An 18,482-nucleotide genomic window follows, 5' to 3' on the forward strand; every position below is an offset into this window, starting at 1 on the left:
GGTCATGAAGTATGTGAAGTTACCTTAACTAGAGTGGTGATTCTTGAGAAACTGAAAGGTATGAAGGTAGATAGTCACCTGGAACACATATTGTATACTCCAGGGTTCTGAAAAAAGTGGTTGAAGAGATTGTGGCGGCATTAGTAGTGAACTTTCAGGAATCACAAATTCTGCAATGGTTCTGGAAGACCGGAAAATTGCAAATGTCATTCCACTCTTCAAGAAGGGAGAGAGACAGAAGAAGGGAAACTATAGGCCAGTTAGTCTGACCTCAGAGACTGGGGAGATGTTGGACTCGATTATTAAGGATGTGGTTTTGGGGTACTTGGAGGCACATGATAAAATATGCTGTAATCAGCATGGTTTCCTCAAGGGAAAATCTTCCCTGACAAATCCATTGGAATTCCTTAAAGAAATAACAAGCAGGATAGACAAAGGAGAATTGGTTGATGTTGTGTACTTGGATTTTCAGAAGGCCTTGACAAGGTGCTACACATGGGATTGTAACAACCTACGAGCCCATGGCGTTACAGGAAAGATTCTAGCATGGATAAAGCAGTGGCTGATTGGCAGGAGGCAAAGAGTGGAAATAAAGGAAGCCTTTTCTGATTGGCTGCCAGAGACTAGTGGTGTTCCACAGGGATCTGTGTTGGGAACGCTTCTTTTTACATTGTATGTCAATGATTTGGAATTAATGGCTTTGTTGCAAAGTTTGCAGACGATATGAAAATAGATGGAGGGGCAGGTTGTTTTGAGGAAATAATAATTGTGAGCAGGGTTGGGCGTCTTAGTTTAGAAAGTATGTGCTGAAACTGGAGAGGGTTAAAAGGAAGTTCACAAAAATGATTCCAGGATTGAATGGCTTGTCATATGAAGAGCGTTTGATGGCTCTGGGTCTGTATTCACTAGAATTCAGAAGAATGAGGTGTGACCTATCGAAACCTATCGAATGGTGAAAGGCCTTGATAAAGTGGATGTGGAGAGGATGTTTCCTATTGGGGGGGGGGGGTGGGAGTCGAAGACCAGAGGACACAGCCTTGTAATAGATGGGCATCCTTTTAGAATGGAGATGAGGGGAGTTGTGAATCTGTGGAATTCTTTGCCACAGGCAGCTGCGGAGGCCAAGTCTTTACGTATATTTAAGGCAGAGGTTGATAGATTCGTGATTGGTCAGGGCTTGAAAGGATATGGGAAGAAGGCAGGAGATTGGACTGAGAGGAAAATTGGATCAGCCATGATGAAATGTCAGAGCAGATTTGATGAGCCAAATGGCCTAATTCTGCTCCTACATCTTATAGTCTTATATTTGCATTAATGAGCAGGTCTACCTGATAAATGGCCTCTGTGTGTATTGTTGGCCTAGCCATTTCTGTGATTTGACTGTTAAGCAACTCTGATAAAGAATACTTTGCTGGTTAGTCAGTCATCGTAAGTTATCTTACATGGATTGGACAGTAAACAGCATTTAAAAACTGTGGACACTACAGATGGTAACTCACCAAAATTAGCATAAGCAAATGAAAATCACTGAAAAAAAATATCACACTGAGGAGGTTCAAGTCACCAGGAACAGATTGTTTCCAGTGCAGGATATTAAAGGAAGTGAGAATGTTTCAAATGGTCTAACTCTAATCTTTCAAACATTTAAGACGTGAAGTGTTTCTCTAGACTGGAAAATTAATGGTAAGCAAAATGCTGGAGGAACTCAGCAGGTCAGGCAGCATCTATTAGAAACATAGAAACATAGAAACTAGATGGAGTAGGCCATTCGGCCCTTTGAGCCTGCACCGCCATTCAGTATGATCATGGCTGATCATCCAACTCAGAACCCTGTACCTGCTTTCTCTCCATACCCCCTGATCCCTTTAGCCACAAGGACCATATCTAACTCCCTCTTAAATATAGCCAATGAACTGGCCTCAACTGTTTCCTGTGGCAGAGAATTCCACAGATTCACCACTCTCTGTGAAGAAGTTTTTCCTAATCTCGGTCCTAAAAGGCTTCCCCTTTATCCTCAAACTGTGACCCCTCGTTCTGGACTTCCCCAACATCAGGAACAATCTTCCTGCACCTAGCCTGTCCAATCCCTTTAGGATTTTATACGTTTCAATAAGATCCCCCCTCAATCTTCTAAATTCCAACGAGTATAAGCCCAGTTCATCCATTCTTTCTTCATATGAAAGTCCTGCCATCCCAGGAATCAATCTGAAATTAATAATGTTCAAAGTTTAAGTGCAAAGTAAATTTTTTATTATTAAAGTACATATATGTCACCATGTACAACAGAGATTCATTTTCTTGTGGGCATACTTAATAAATCTATAGAATAATAACTATAACAGAATCAGTGAAAGGTCGTTCGACTAGGGCATTCAGCCAGAGTGATGAAAACAACAAGCTGTTCAAATAGAAAGGCAGTATCTATGAAGAAGAATAATGGTGAGGAAAGGTGAGAGGGAAAATAAGGGAATTGTTCTTGTTCTGATGTCCTAATGAAGGGACCGGCCTGAAACATCAAGTGTGTATTCATCTCCATAGATACTGTCTGATCTGCAGAGTTCCTCCAGCCTTTACTGTGTGTGTTACTCTGGGAATCCAGCATCTGCAGAATTTATTTAGTTTAAGCAAATCAAAGCACAGTTTAGCCTAGTACCTGTCATCAGGAAGTCATTAGAGCCTGTAATTAAGTGGTGAGTGAATAAGAACTTAATAATTTTAGAAGGTTACAGAAACCCAGAAATGATTTGTAACTCTAGATCATGCTTGACATAGCAGAGATTACTAGAGTGTTAGATGGGAGAATATAAATAAACGTTATCAATTTGGACACACAGTAGGTCTTCTGTATTTTCCCCCAAGAAGCTGTTAACAATAGCTGCAATTCACAGAACTGGAGACGAATTGCTGACCCAGATAGTGTTGAAATAATGGGCAGGTAGCTAATCAAACTCAAAGCAAGTTTGTTTTCAAAGTATGTCTATGTCTCCATTTACCAGTTTGAGGTTAATTTTGTTTGTGACAACTACTCATAGGACTGGACCCGGACTTCTGAGGTCGAGAAAGTGGAACTGCCCCAGGGCAGTGTCTTTTCCACTCTTTAAAAACTCTCCCACATGGATCTCCTGTCATTGTTAGATTTGATGGACAACTACCTTTATATCAAAGTTCAAAGTACAAAGTACATATGTCACCATATACACACAGATTTTTTCCTTGCAGGCATTCATAGTAAATACAAGAAACACAATAGAATCAACGAAAGATGGCACCCAAGAGGATGGACAAACAACCAAAGTGTAAAAGATAATAAACCGGGCTAATACAAGGCGAAAGAAAAGAGAGCCCAAATATATTGCGAACATGAGGTGAAGAGTCCGTGAAAGCCAGTCCACAGACTATAGGAACAGTTCAGCAACGAGGCGAGTGAAGTTGAGTGAAGTTATCCCCTTTGGTTCAAGATCCTGATGGATGAAGGTTAATATCTGTTCTTGAACCTGGTGCTGTGGATCCTGAGGATCCTATACCTTCTGATGGGGGGGGGGGAAGTGGAGATTCGTCGCTAGTAAACCATAGAAACCATAGAAACTACAGCACAGAAACAGGCCTTTTGGCCCTTCTTGGCCGTGCCGAACCATTTTCTGCCTAATCCCACTGACCTGCACACGGACCATATCCCTCCATACACCTCCCATCCATGTATCTGTCCAATTTATTCTTAAATGTTAAAAAAGAACCCGTATTTACCACCTCGTCTGGCAGCTCATTCCATACTCCCACCACTCTCTGTGTGAAGAAGCCCTCCTTGATGTTCCCTTTAAACTTTTCCCCCTTCACCCTTAACCCATGTCCTCTGGTCTTTTTCTCCCCTAGCCTCAGTGGAAAAAGCCTGCTTGCATTCACTCTATCTATACCCATCATAATTTTATATACCTCTATCAAATCTCCCCTCATTCTTCTACGCTCCAGGGAATAAAGTCCTAACCTATTCAACCTTTCTCTGTAACTGAGTTTCTCAAGTCCTGGCAACATCCTTGTAAACCTTTTCTGCACTCTTTCAATGTTATTTATATCCTTCCTGTAATTTGGTGACCAAAACTGAACACAATACTCCAGATTCGGCCTCACCAATGCCTTATAAAACCTCATCATAACATTCCAGCTCTTATACTCAATACTTTGATTAATAAAGGCCAATGTACCAAAAGCTCTCTTTACGACCCTATCTACCTGTGATGCCACTCTTAGGGAATTTTGTATCTGTATTCCCAGATCCCTCTGTTCCACTGCACTCCTCAGTGCCCTACCATTAACCCTGTATGTTCTACGTTGGTTTGTCCTTCCAACGTGCAATACCTCACACTTGTCAGTATTAAACTCCATCTGCCATTTTTTAGCCCATTTTTCCAGCTGGTCCAAGTCCCTCTGCAGGCTCTGAAAACCTTCCTCACTGTCTACTACACCTCCAATCTTTGTATCATCAGCAAATTTGCTGATCCAATTTACCACATTATCATCCAGATCATTGATATAGATGACAAATAACAATGGACCCAGCACTGATCCCTGTGGCACACCACTAGTCACAGGCCTCCACTCAGAGAAGCAATTCTCTACCACCACTCTCTGGCTTCTTCCATCGAGCCAATGTCTAATCCAATTTACCACCTCTCCATGTATACCTAGCGACTGAATTTTCCTAACTAACCTCCCATGCGGGACCTTGTCAAAGGCCTTACTGAAGTCCATGTAGACAATATCCACTGCCTTCCCTTCATCCACTTTCCTGGTAACCTCCTTGAAAAACTCCAATAGATTGGTCAAACATGACCTACCATGCACAAAGCCATGTTGACTCTCCCTAATAAGTCCCAGTCTATCCAAATGCTTGTAGATTCTGTCTCTTAGTACTCCCCCCAATAATTTACCTACTACCGAAGTTAAACTTACTGGCCTATAATTTCCCGGATTACTTTTCGATCCTTTTTTAAACAACCGAACAACATGAGCCACTCTCCAATCCTCCGGCACCTCACCTGTAAACAGCGACATTTTAAATATTTCTGCCAGGGCCCCTGCAATTTCAACACTAGTCTCCTTCAAGGTCCGAAGGAACACCCTGTCAGGTCCCGGGGATTTATCCACTTTAATTTTCCTCAAGACAGCAAGGACCTCCTCCTTTTCGATTTGTACAGTTTCCATGATCTCACTACTTGATTCCCTCAATTCCATAGACTTCATGCCAGTTTCCTTCGTAAACACAGACGCAAGAAACCTATTTAAGATCTCCCCCATTTCCTTTGGTTCCGCACATAGCCGACCACTCTGATCTTCAAGAGGACCAATTTTATCTCTTACAATCCTTTTGCTCTTAATATACCTGTAAAAGCTTTTGGATGCAGCATCTGCCTGCCTGGCCTGCTGCGTTCACCAGCAACTTTTATGTGTGTTGATTGAAATTCCAGCATCTGCAGGTTTCCTCGTGTTTGCATAAACTTTCTGTTCATTTCCTTGGATACAAATACTTGCATCCCAGTTCCTTTCTGACCATTATATACAGCCGTCACATGTTAATGATCTACTGTATGTATTTGGATGTATAGAAAGTGGTGGACACAGGCAAATCCATCACAGGCAAAGTCCGTCCCCACCATCGAGCACATCTACAGGAAGTAGCATCCATCATCAAGGACCCCCACCATCCAGGCCATGCTCCCTTTTTGCAGCTGCCATCGAGGAGGAGTTACAGGAGCCTCAGAACCCACAACACCAGATCCAGGAACAGTTATTACTCTTCAAACATCAGGTACCTCAACTCTGAACTGATTCCACAGCCTATAGATTCACTCTCAAGGGCTCAACAGCTCATGTTCTCAGTATTATTTACACGACTTGTCTTTGTTTGCTTATTATTAGCTTGTCAGTCTTTCTTATTTATATTTTTTCATAAATTCTGAGAATGAGTATCACGCTTAATATCAATGATGTAGGTCATGAAATTTGTTGTTTTGTGGCAGCTGTACAGTGCAATACATAAAAACACTAAATTACAATAATATTACTAATTTAAAATAAATTAGTAATTCAAAAAGAGCAAAGACAGTGATGTGGCATTCATTGTCCATTTAGAAATCTGATTGTGAAAGGAAATCCTGTAACATTTCTTTATTATCCTGTAAATACCTGCAAGAAAACGAATCTTACAGTCTATGCAACAGAATTAGGCACATGTATATAGCTAGAGTGCTTAAGACTTTTGCACAGTACTGTGTTTGACAACGTGGAGCAGAGAGAGAGAGAGATTGTAAATCTGGTGGGAGCAAAGGATGTTGGGAACAGCAATGGCGAAGTGCTGTGGGAGCGCCGTGGGACAAGTGGCAGAGAAAGAGTGGAGTGGAGGATGGCACAGCTGTAGGCACACCCAGCCCTGAGACACCAGACAACTGATTTATTGATCATTAAAGACTGTCCCTCTGGTGCTTCCCACTCCTTCCCCTTTCCCCTCTCCCTGCCCCCTTCCCACTGTCAGTCCACAATAGAGACCCATATCAGAATCAGGTTTATCATCACTCACATGTCATGAAATTTGTTCCTTTTTGTGGCAGCAGTACTGTGCGATACATAAAATGACTACAGCACTGTGCAAAAGTTGAGGCACCCTAACTATATGTATATGCTTAATAATTTTGTACATAGTTACATGCTTTGAACACTATCACCCTCCTCAATTTTGTAAGCCTCTGTCAAATTCTCCTACACTCCAGGCATAAACCAAATCAGAGCTGTTGCAGATGAATCTAGTCCGGCAACTAGAAACCAGTACCGCTGTAGCCCTTGTGAAAACAGGGTAAACTTGCATTTAATTTGCTGTCTAAGACCAGCAACTTCCTGTAATAGCTCTCCGGGGTCCAATAATTTAAACAGCTATTTGAAACCAATGACGTATCTATTAGCCCCGGCTTAGAACAGCTGCTCTGTGGCAGCTCTGTTCTGATCTTCTCTGGCTGAACACTGCATGGAATCATTACAAGCTGTTTCTGCACACAACAGGCCCGGGGATCGAACGCAGCAGGTCCCCGGCCACCGCTCTCCATTCTATTCCCTTAGTTTTTGCTCATTCTGTAACGACAAAACCCATTTCCACCTTCACAGCCACAAGAGATTCTGGAAACCTAGAGCAACATAACAGGGCACAGGAGCACAGTGGTTAGCACAACGATTTCCATTACCAGTGACCCAGGTTCAATTCCCATCGCTGCCTGAGAGGAGTTTGTACATTCTCCCCATGGGTGGGGTGTGGGTTTCCTCCGGGTGCTCTGGTTTCTTCCCACAGGCCAGTGTACCGGTTGGTTGGTTAATTGGTCATTGTAAACTGTCCTGTGATTAGACTAGGATTAAACTGGGGGTTGCTGGCTGGTGTGGCACTAAGGGCCTGTTCGCTTTGTATCTCAATAAATAAATAAAATATGCCAGAAGAGGAGGCCAAGTTATCGGGTGTATTTAAGGCAGAGATTGATAGGGATCTGAGTAGCCAGGGTATCAAAGGTTATGGTGAGAAGGCGGGGGAGTGGGACTAAATGGGAGAATGGATCAGCTCATGATAAAATGGCGGAGCAGACTCGATGGGCCGAATGGCCAACTTCTGCTCCTTTGTCTTATGGTCTAAGAGATCAGTAAGCCAGGCATAATTTTAAGATGATTGGAGGAAAATATGGGGTGGGGAGGGGGAAATATAGAGATAGGTTTCTTAACAGAGAGTGATGGGTGCGTGGAAGGCCCTGCCAGGGTGGAGGTAGGGGCAGTTACACTGGGGGCATTTAAGGAACTCCTAGATAGGCATATGGATGATAGAAAAATAGAGGGCTATATGGAAGGGAAGGGTTAGATTGATCTTAGAGTAGGTTAAAAGGTTGACGAAATATTTGGGCCGACAGGCCTGTACTGTTTTCTATGTTCTACCCTGGTTAGACTAGATTAGTAGGTTACCCCTTCCCTCAGCAGAACACATGTTGGAGGGTTGGATGCTTTCCTGAACAGCACACACAAAATGCTGGAGGAACTCAGCAGGTCAGGCAGCATCAATGGAAAGTGAATTTTGAATTTTGGATGCGACCTGCTGCTGAGCTAGAATACAGGACATAAATTTGAAACATTTTATAAGATTCTGTGCCTAATTTCTCTTTAGATGCACAAGACGACTTTAGAAAAGCGCAGGTGTGCCAGGAAGCAGACTGCAGTGTCTGCCTAATCCAAACTAATTCTGTAACCTGGGCTGAAAGCCCCAAATAACGAGGTAAATGAATGAGGTACAGAATCTCCACCAAGTACGGCTGGCACCTGGCCGTGCTCTGCGGAACTTCAGAAACAAATTGATTCTTGCATTGTTATAACGACAGAGGTGTTACCTCATTCTAACAATGACAACACTCAGAGAGCAAAAGACAAAATATTCAAAGAACAGTAAGAAACTGTAGCCACAAAACGTGGGATTTCCTGGTGGCTAGCTGTTTCAATTTGACTTCCCAGTCCCATTTCAACATGTCTGTCTCTGACCCCCTCTACGCTCTATCATCTATGGAGGAGAGTGAGCAGTGGACATTTTGGCCCAAAACATCGATTGTTCATTCCCCTCCATTGATGCTGTGAGTTCCTTTAACATTTTGTGTGTGTTTCAAAACGAAGGGTGAGTTTTGGGATTTGGAAGGCAGACTGTTGTGTTCTGACACTGGTTTCAGCTGCTGCCCATTACTAAAAATCACTGAAGATTTCATCAACAGCATTTATACGTTGGGAACATTTACACACCGCTCAGTGTCAAACAGAGTAACGCCATCATGAGAAAGGCAGAAATGGAAACAATGGAGAGGAGAGGAGAAGATGGCGGTGCGACGCAGCGTGCGCGGCCACTCCAGTGATGAATATCTGTTATTTGTCAAGTAGGAGGCCATGCACAATTCTGATTTGACAGAGGCAGATGTGAGAGCACGGAGGAACATCTGGTGAAACTTCTGAAATGACTGTTTCGCTGCCGCTGCTACTGTGTGATCCGGAATCTCCAGAGGGGAAGGCCCCGAGTCCTTGGCTTTGCCTGTTGCTCGGTGGCCGGGGCAGGGTCGAAATGCTCGGCAGAGATGGTGCTCGGTGTCGGAGGCTCGAAGTTTTCGGACAGACTCAGAGTCGGACTGTGCTCGGGTGCTTCCAGGATGCTGCATCGGCAAGGTTGCGGAGCTGGAGGTTCATGACGGGGAGAGTTTCTCCCTTCTATCATCTGCGTGAGATGTTGGGGCTATCGGGGCTTTGAGACTTTTTTTTTACCGTGCCCATGGTCTGCTCTTTATCAAGTTACGGTATTGTTTTGCACTGTTGTAACTATATGTTATAATTATGTGGTTTTTGTCAGTTTTAGTCTTGGTCTGTCCTGTGTTCCTGTGATATCATACTGGAGGAACATTGTATCATTTCTTAACGCATGCATTTCTAAATGACAATAAACAAGGACTGAGTGTCCTTATAATCTAATCTTAAAAAAAGGCAATTTACAAAGTTTCAAACAAGCTCAATTCTCATACCTAACAGTAATCTTAATGACAAGATTAAGGGAGCACTATGACCTCATGATAATCCCATCACCCTCTAGTTGTCCTTCTTTCCCTTCCCCTACTTTGGTATTCTGGCATCTTCCCCCATCCTTTTCAGTCCTGAAGAAGGGTCTTCTAATGTCAACTATTCATTCCTTTCCATTGATGCTGCCTGACCTTCTCAGATCCTCCAACATTCTGTGCGTGTTGCTATGTGTGAACCTCCCATACAAGTCACAGACAGTAGCAGCTTCGCCATGTTAGCACAGACAAGTAATATACTGTAAACAGGAGATAGTATATTCATGGTAAGGACATAGTGAGGTAGGGTTCATGGACGATTCAGAATTCCGACAGAGCTCCTGTACCTCCTCGTTGATATGAGCAATGAGAAGAGGCCACATCCTGCGTGATGATGGTCGTTCATGATGGATGCCATCTTCATGAGGGATCACCTTTTCAAGATGTCCTTGATGAGGGTTGTGTCTTTGATGGAGCTGACTGAGTTTACGACTTTCTGCAGCTTTTCCAGTCCTGTGTGGTGGCCCCTCTATACCAGACGGTGATGTAACCAGTCAGAATGATACATCTGTAGAAATTTGCTAGTGACATCCTAACTCTCCTTAAGCTCTGAATGAAATAAAGCTGCTGTCCTGCCTTCATCACGATTGCATTAATATGTCAAGCCCATGAAAGCATCTCGTCCTGAACTACTTTGTGTTGAAAAGAAGTCCATTCCAACAATTGTCTACATGATGATTCACTGGAAACTAAATCCCTGCTCAATCAGTGGGAGTTTACACTGACAAAGACAAATTATGATTTGTTCACACACTTCCTGAGCAATTAATAAACTAGCCAATTATTCAAAATGAGGAAGATGCAACATCCATTTGGAATAAAGGCAGTTTTGTTTGAAGTATTGCTGGTTGAAAATCTTTGTCAAGCAGTTTTGATGAGGAGATGCAGAATCCAGGCAAATCAACAAGGTGTGAAATATGGCAAATAACAGCAATGAGACTGTTTCCTCAGCTCTGGCGGCCCAGTATGAGATCCAAAACACACATAGAGTAAGGAAAGGGTTGAATATTATCATTCAAATCTGGCACTAGAGTAAAGATATTGCCATTTCAAAGCATGTGCAAAATACCCAATATTGGCAAAGGAAAAGATTGGAAAGGATAGAACATAGAACAGTACTGCACAGGAACAAGCCAACAGGCCAGAACCAGCTAAAATTAAATCAACCCCCCCCCCAAAAAACAAATCCCTCCTACCTATACATTAGCCATAGCCCTCCATCTTCCTCATACCCACGTGCCTATCTAAACATCTCCGAAAAGCCTCTAAAGTATTTGCCTCTACCACCATTCCAGGCAGTGCTTTCCGGGCATCCACAACTCTGAAAGAGAATCTTACCCCTCCTCTCCTTCAATACATGCCCTCTGGTATCAGACATCTCAACCCTGTGAAATAGATTCTCCCTGTCTGCTCTATCAATGCCTCTCATAATCTCATAAAACTCCATCCAATAACCCCTCGGCCTCCGCTGCTCTGCAGAAAACAACCCTAGTCTTTTCAGCCTTTCATGATAGCACATGCCCTCTAAACCAGGCAGGACATCTTCTGCACCCTCTCCAAAGCCTCAACATCCTTCCTGTAGAGGGGCGACCAGAACTGTATGCAATGCCCCAGATGTGATCTAACCAGAGTTCTATAAAGTTGCAACATAACCTCTTGACTTTTGAATTCAATGCTGTGACTACTAAAAGCAAGTATTCTGTAAGCCTTCTTAATCACCCCATCAACCTGGGTAGCCACTTTCAAGGACCTATGAACATGGACCCGAAGATATCTTTGCTCAGCAACTCAGTTAAGGGTCTTGCCCTTAACAGTGTGCTGTCTCCATATGTTTGCCCTACCGACGTGCAACACCTCACATTTATCTGGGTTAAACTTCATCTGCCCTTTCCCTGCCCATATCTGCAACATTACATATATCACAGGTAGGTTTATTTGAGAAAGACAATTATGTGTAAAGGGCTTCATTCATTTGAAGCCAAGGAGGTTCATAGCAAAGGACAGCTAGATTGTGGGAATTGTTTTGCATTGCTTATAAAGATAAGGATTAAGATACAGTAAATGTGATTTTTTTTCACATGTACATTGAAACAGCGATACATACAGTAAAATGTGTCGTTAGCGTCAGTGACTAACACAGTCTGAGGATGTGCTGGGTAGCCCGCCAGTACCATCATGTGTCTGGTGCCAATATGACATGCCCACAGCTCTCCAACACTAACCCATACATCTCTGCAATGTGACCGGAAACCAGAGCAGCCAAAAATATCACAAACGTGAGGAAATCTGCTGATGCTGGAAATTCAAAGCAACGCACACAAAATGCAGGAGGAACTCAGCAGGCCAGGCAGCATCCATGGAAAAGAGTAAACAGTTGACATTTCGGGCCGAGACCCTTCTTCAGAATCATAAGTCCTGATGGAGGATCTCAGCCTACAAACAGTGCAAATACAAAAAGAAAGAAATAATCATACTAAATAAATAAGCAACAAATATCAAGAACATGAGATGAGTCCTTGAAAGTGATTCCATAGGATATGGGAACGTTTCAGTGGTGGGGCAAGTGAATCTGTGTGATGTTATCCTCTTTGGATCAAGAGCCTGATGATTGAGGGGTAGTAACTGTTCCTGAACCTGGTGGTGTGAGTCCTGAGGCTCCTGTACCTTCTGCCTGATGGCAGCAACAAGGAGAGAGAATGTTCTATGTGGTGGGGGTTCGCGATGATGGATGCTGTTTTCCTGTGATCAAGTATGACATAGACCTCACTGGAAGATATTAGGACAGGTTTTACAAATATTTTAAGAGTGCTTTAAAAATGAAGAATGGGCATTATCCATTCATTGGACATTGATTGGAATGCAATGTTCCAAAAGCAGACAAGATACACCTAGCTAATTAGGCTGAGTGAAAGGAGGAAAGACTCATGGGAGCAGAGAAGGCTGGAACTGGAAGTCACAATAATCTGAGAGCTATACAGCACAGATCTTAGGACCATTGGAGGTGTCCTTGGATGTGCCAAATCCTCATCCATCAGTCAGAGTAAAGAAAGGCTATTAGTTCCTGAGGAAGATGGAGGAGAGATTTACCAGGATGCTGCCTGGACTACAGAACATGTCTTTTGAAGAAAGGTTGAGCAAGCTAGGGCTTTTCTCTCTGCAGCAAAGATGATGAGAGGCAATTTGATACAGGTGGACAACTTAGTAAGAGGCATAGATCAAGTGGACAGCCCAGGGTGGAAAAGGCTAATTCAGGAGAGCATAATTGTAAGGTGAAGACAGTCTAGGTGGGAATGTCAGGTTTTTACACAGAGAGTGGCGAGTGTGCGGAACACACTGCCAGGGTGGTCGTAGGAGCATGTGGGAAGTTCTTAGACAGGAACATGGATGACAGGGTTATGTGGGAGGGGACGGTTAGATTGACCTTAAGAGTAGGTTACAGTGGGCACCACAGTAGTGTACCAGTTAATGCAATGCTATTGCAACTCAGGTTGTCAGAGTTTGGAGTTCAATTCTGACGCTGCCCATAAGTAGTTTGTACGTCCTCCACATGAATGCATGGGTTTCCTCCTGGGGCTCCAGCTCCCTCCCACACACCAAACACGTACAGGTTAGTAGGCTAATTGGTCATTGTAAATTGTCCTGCGATAAGGCGCGGTTTCAACAGATGGGTTGCTGGAGGGTGTTGTTTGTTGGGCCGGAAGGCCTGTTCCATGCTATATCTCTAAATAAAACTCGTAATGTGCTATAATGTTCTATGGTTAGGATAAATAGATAGATACTTTACTGATCATAGAGGAAATTCCAGAGTCATAGTAGTGCATAGATATACAAATATTAAAAGAGAAGTATGAAAGAATAAAAAATAAGTTACCCCAAACAGTCTAATGGGGGGGGGGGAGGAGGAGGGGTGTCATCACTTCTCTGGCTATAGATTGACTCACAAATGACCGAGAGTTAAAATGACTTCACACAGCACTCTTTGGATCAGCACAGTAGTCTTGGTACTAAAATGCCTCGGACATATTGAATTGTGTTTTAAGAATTCTAATGGAGTAAATGTGACAGCCACTTTACACGTAATAAGGCCCAACAAGCACAATATCATAAGTAGAAAATCGGTATTTATGCTGTCAGTTAAAACAGACAAAGTCCCTGTAACATGAAGTGGAAAATTACTGCCTTTCTTTGAAGGAGCTGAGTTTCTTCTACATTCACCAGAGACGACCTTGATTTAATGACACCTCTGATCAATAGAGTACAGCGAACGCTGGGTAAACTCCAGAGTTTATGGTATAGACAATGATAGGCATAATTTGAGAATTGGATTGGAGTTGGGGGCTAGAGGGGAAAAAACCCTGATAGTGTGTTCGAGTATGACGTGGGACTTCAACACACAATTTTTCATTCAGATTTAAGAATATGACTGTAGTGGTAGTTAATAGTGTTATTTCTCTGCCACTCCCACATGGGGGCAGTTCACATACCATACAAGCAGGATAAAGTTCAATTGAATATCCTGCAAGCTGGTGTCCTGGTGTGCTCTGCACTCTCCCTCAATGATGAACACAGCAATCACCACAGCAGAATATATGTCAGCTAGTCATTTACTTCACAACTGAATATAACTAGGGCAGTAACAGTCAGTGTGAAGTTATTACAGTGCCAGCGACCTGGGTTCAATTCCCACCAGGGTCTGTAAAGAGTTTTTAAACATTCTCCCCTGTGACTGCATGAGTTTCCTCCCACATTCCAAAAACGTAGAGGTTGGTCTCATTGGTGTAACTGAGCAGTGCAGGTTTATTGGACCAGAAGGGCCAGCTTACATGTCTAGATGGATAGATAGATAAATGATAAGTAAATAGATAATAGATAAATAAAAAAGATTAGAAATAATGATGGCAAATAATAGCAAATTGTATATTGCTATGTTTTAGCCATAAGATTTAAGTCTTAAGTTCAGATCAGTTTGCATTCAAAGTGCATGCATGAAGAACTTAGACTGAATTGCTATGAATCAAGATTCTAAAGGTCATGTACCCAATGAATGGAAGTCACATTATTCCAGCATAGATTTTATATTGTCTTGTGATTAAATGTGTCCTTCAATGTTCCTGACAGCACAGTGACTGATACTGTGATAGCTTCAAGGACACGGAACAGATAATGCCCTTAGATGAAGTTACTGTGCATTTTAAAATAAACCTCTGGGCAATGTGTTAATTCTCCTGAAATTCTACAGGAAACATGAATAATGAGCATATACACTGAGTAGTCACTTTATTAGATACTTGTTGATCCAAATGTCTAATCAACCAATCATATGGCAGCAGCTTAATGCATAAAAGCATTCAGACACAGTCAAGAGGTTCAGTTGTTGATCAAACCAAACATCAGAATGGGGAAGAAATGTGATCTAAGTGACTTTGACTGAGGAATGATTGTTGGTGCCAGATGGGGTAGTTTGAGTATCTTAGAAATTGCTGATCTCCTGGGATTTTCACACACAACACTCTCTAGTGTTTACAGAGAACGGTGCAAAGAAACATGCAGTGAGTGGCAGTTCTGTGGGGAAGACGCATTGTAATGAGAGAGGAGAGTGGTCTGATTGGTTTAAGCTGACAGAAAGGCAAGAGTAACTCAAATAATCACGTTATGTGCACAAGAGTCTCTGAATGCACATGTTGAATCTTGAAGTGGATAGGCTACAGCAACAGAAGAGCATGAATATAGACAGTATTAGGAGGGACCTAACTAAGTGGTCACTGTGTGTATAAAAAGTGATAAAATAGTCTTTGATCAAGACATTACTTCACAAGTATCTTTGATCAACTTTTCCATTGTTACAATTTGAACGGTTTTTGTTCTACCTCGAGTGAAGGAGGATGAGAGGTGATATGATAGAGGTATACTAGAAAATAAAAAGGCACAGATCAAGTGGACAGCAAGAGACCTTTCTCAGGATGGAAATGGCCAATACCAGAAGGCACAACTTCAAAGTGATTGAAGGGAAGTATGGTAGATCTTTTTAAAATACTGATAATGGTGGATGCATAGAAGATAGAAAAATTGAGGGCTAGGTGTGAAGGATTAGATTGATCTTCAAAGAGCATGTACTTTGCTGTCATGTTCTATGTCCTCTCTATAAATTATGATACCACAAGCTTAGGAAATCACTTTCCAATGAAAATGGAAAATTAGTGATGTAATAATTGAATATTATTAACTAAAGCAATATTGAGAAACCATGATCTCTAAGCCTCTGCTGGTGTCTGTGATAAGCCAAGTTGCCCCAGAGGAAAGGTGACTTGCATTCAAGACACACAATGCTGAAAAAACTGAGCCCATCAGGCAGCATCTATTGAGAGGAGTAAACATGCCGAGACTGTTCGTCAGGACTGGAAGGGAAGGGGAAAGAAGCCAGAATAAGCTGGTAGGGGGAGGGGAAGGAGTACAAGCTGGCAGGTGATAGGTGAAACCAGGTGAGGGGGAAGGAAGATGGGTGGGAGAGGCAGGATGAAGTAAGAACCTGGAAGGTGAGGGGTGGAAAAGGTAAAGGGCTGAAGAAGAAGGAATTTGATAGAAGAGGAGAGTGGACCTTGGGGAAAAGGGGAGCAGGACGAGCACCAGAGGAAGGTGATAAGTACACGTTGTATGTACTGAGCATTGTTTCATAATCAATTCAGAATTGTGATATTAAAACAAGAGTGAAGAGGGAAACTTCTTCACCCAGAGAGTCATGAGAGTGTGGTACAAGCTCCCAGGGCAAGTGGTGCACGCAAGCTCGATTTCAACATTTAAGAAAAGTTTGGATAGGTATATGAATGGAGGCAGGGGATATGGAGGATGATGGTCCTGGTGCAGGTCAATGGGAGTAGGCAGTTTAAATACCTTGGCAAGGACTAGATGGGCCAAAGGGCCTATTTCTCTACTGTACTTTTATATAATTCTATAACAATTAAAATCGGTAACCTCAAATCCCAGGAGGGCAGCAGTTTCTGAGATACTCAAACCACCCCACCTGGCACTAACAATCATTCCACGGTTAAAGTCACTTAGATCACATTTCTTCCTCATGCTAATGTTTGGTCCGAACAAATGAACCTCCACATACTTTTATGTATTGGGTTGCCACCACTTGATTGGCTGATTTGCATTAACGCAGGTGTAGGGATGTACCCTAATGAAATGGCCAGAGTGCAGATTGTTGACTTTGTTAACCTTATAATGTCCCATTGCCAAACCAAGTTCCAGTGAGCTAGATGTTCCTACGCGGTATTGAGAGAGAGAGATGCATTTTATTTGATGTCAGCAGTAATTAATAAGTCTCTGGATAAAACAGATGATTTCATTCCTACACTACTGCTCTGTTCCAATCAATAACAACGAAAAGAGTCAAAGGTTGCTCTAAAAATCAGTGCCAACTTAACCAGCCCGCAACAAACAAATCTTCCGACTGCAGTCAAGCAAACCCGCTGAAATCGCCAATGACAATTTCAAATAAATGTCATTCCACACTAGAGAAACGCCGATGAGTTATCAAGTTCCCCTGCGCAATGAGGCAAAGATAACAACATTCCGCCGGAGATTAGGGTGGTTGGGTCTGCGGGGATATTAAAGGAGAAGAAATCCTCTTATATAAACATTGTGGGGGCGGGGAGAGCAGAGGGTGGCGAATCTTTCAGTCAGCTGCTCGTCGGGACAGGCAAGAAAAGACGGGGTAACCCTGAGAGCACACAAGCACGCTGCGGGGAGCACCGACCGGCGGCACCTGAAGCCCTTTCGTGTACGGTTCCCAGGTTGACTGCACCTTTTCCCAGTTTAACGGGCAGTGGGGGGAAAGGAGGTGAATGCCCTCTAAAACTATCACTTGTTTTTTTTTTTCCGCTGCGCTCCCGATGAAACGATGCAGGGCGCCAGATGAGCTGTTCCCCCGTCAGACTTTGACTTCTGAAGGTTACCCGTGGGATATGTCGATATAATGTTGGGCCAGGCCCCGTCACTCCATGCGACAGCCGCCCCACTCTCCGCACTCAGGGTCACCGTGACTCTGGGATACTGCAGCCGGATCTACCCCCAGAACTAACCCCGTCAACCCTCTCTCTGTATCTACTCGGAGCCCTGACAGGGGAACTAGAATCTACATATTCTTAGCCCAAGAGACAGCCGCACACCCCGGCTTCTCTTGCATTGCTTCGGCCCTAGAAGGCAGACAAACCGGCTCCGGTACCGTGTGAAACCTTATCCCCTTCCTCGCCCCTTCACCCTTCTCAGCTCTCCCCGTCCTCTCCTCCCACCGCGACCTTCTTCCTATCTTCCGCACACAGTCCCATCTCTCCCGCATCCGCCCGCCGTCCCTCTGTCGTCGGTCGCTGTCCCTGCCTCTTGGTGCTGAAACCGATCCAGCCCGGCAACTGCCGGGACCGAAACCGAAAAACAAACGCTTATCTCCAGAGATGGAGTCCGTAACCGATGACAGGGCAGGAGACTGGCCATTTCCTTACCTTTTCTTGGGCCCTGTTCAGCCGTTTCTGCACATTTTTCGCGAAGACTCCTGTTTTGATGTTGTCCGCCATGGCTGCTGTGTGCGTGTGTCTCCGTCCCTGTGCTCCACCTGAAACGGGGCGGCCGCAGCAACAACTCTTAAAGCGACCTCCACCCACCCTGCACCGACACGCACCCGCGTGCAAAACATGCACCGTGCTGCATGTTTGCGCACACAACCTTGCCATAATGTGTGCTCCTTTAGTTTTAGTTTGAGATATTTTAACTTTATTTATTTATAAAGCCTCGTAGTGTTATGGTTAGCGCGACGATATTACAGCTGGA

At 43.5% G+C, this 18,482-nt stretch overlaps 1 protein-coding gene across 1 annotated transcript in view; it reads right to left on the bottom strand.

Moving 5' to 3' along the window:
• The window catches only part of amph (amphiphysin), a 279,279-nt gene extending 261,050 nt beyond the window's left edge, over positions 1–18,229 (bottom strand). The window contains exon 1 of the mRNA XM_072266836.1: positions 18,158–18,229. Coding sequence (XP_072122937.1) covers positions 18,158–18,229 — 72 coding nt within the window. The remainder of the gene's footprint in view (positions 1–18,157) is intronic.
• Positions 18,230–18,482: the final 253 nt, after the last annotated feature.

The sequence above is a fragment of the Mobula birostris genome, chromosome 1, assembly GCF_030028105.1.
Source record: "Mobula birostris isolate sMobBir1 chromosome 1, sMobBir1.hap1, whole genome shotgun sequence".
NCBI classification, from domain to species: Eukaryota; Metazoa; Chordata; class Chondrichthyes; order Myliobatiformes; family Myliobatidae; genus Mobula; species Mobula birostris.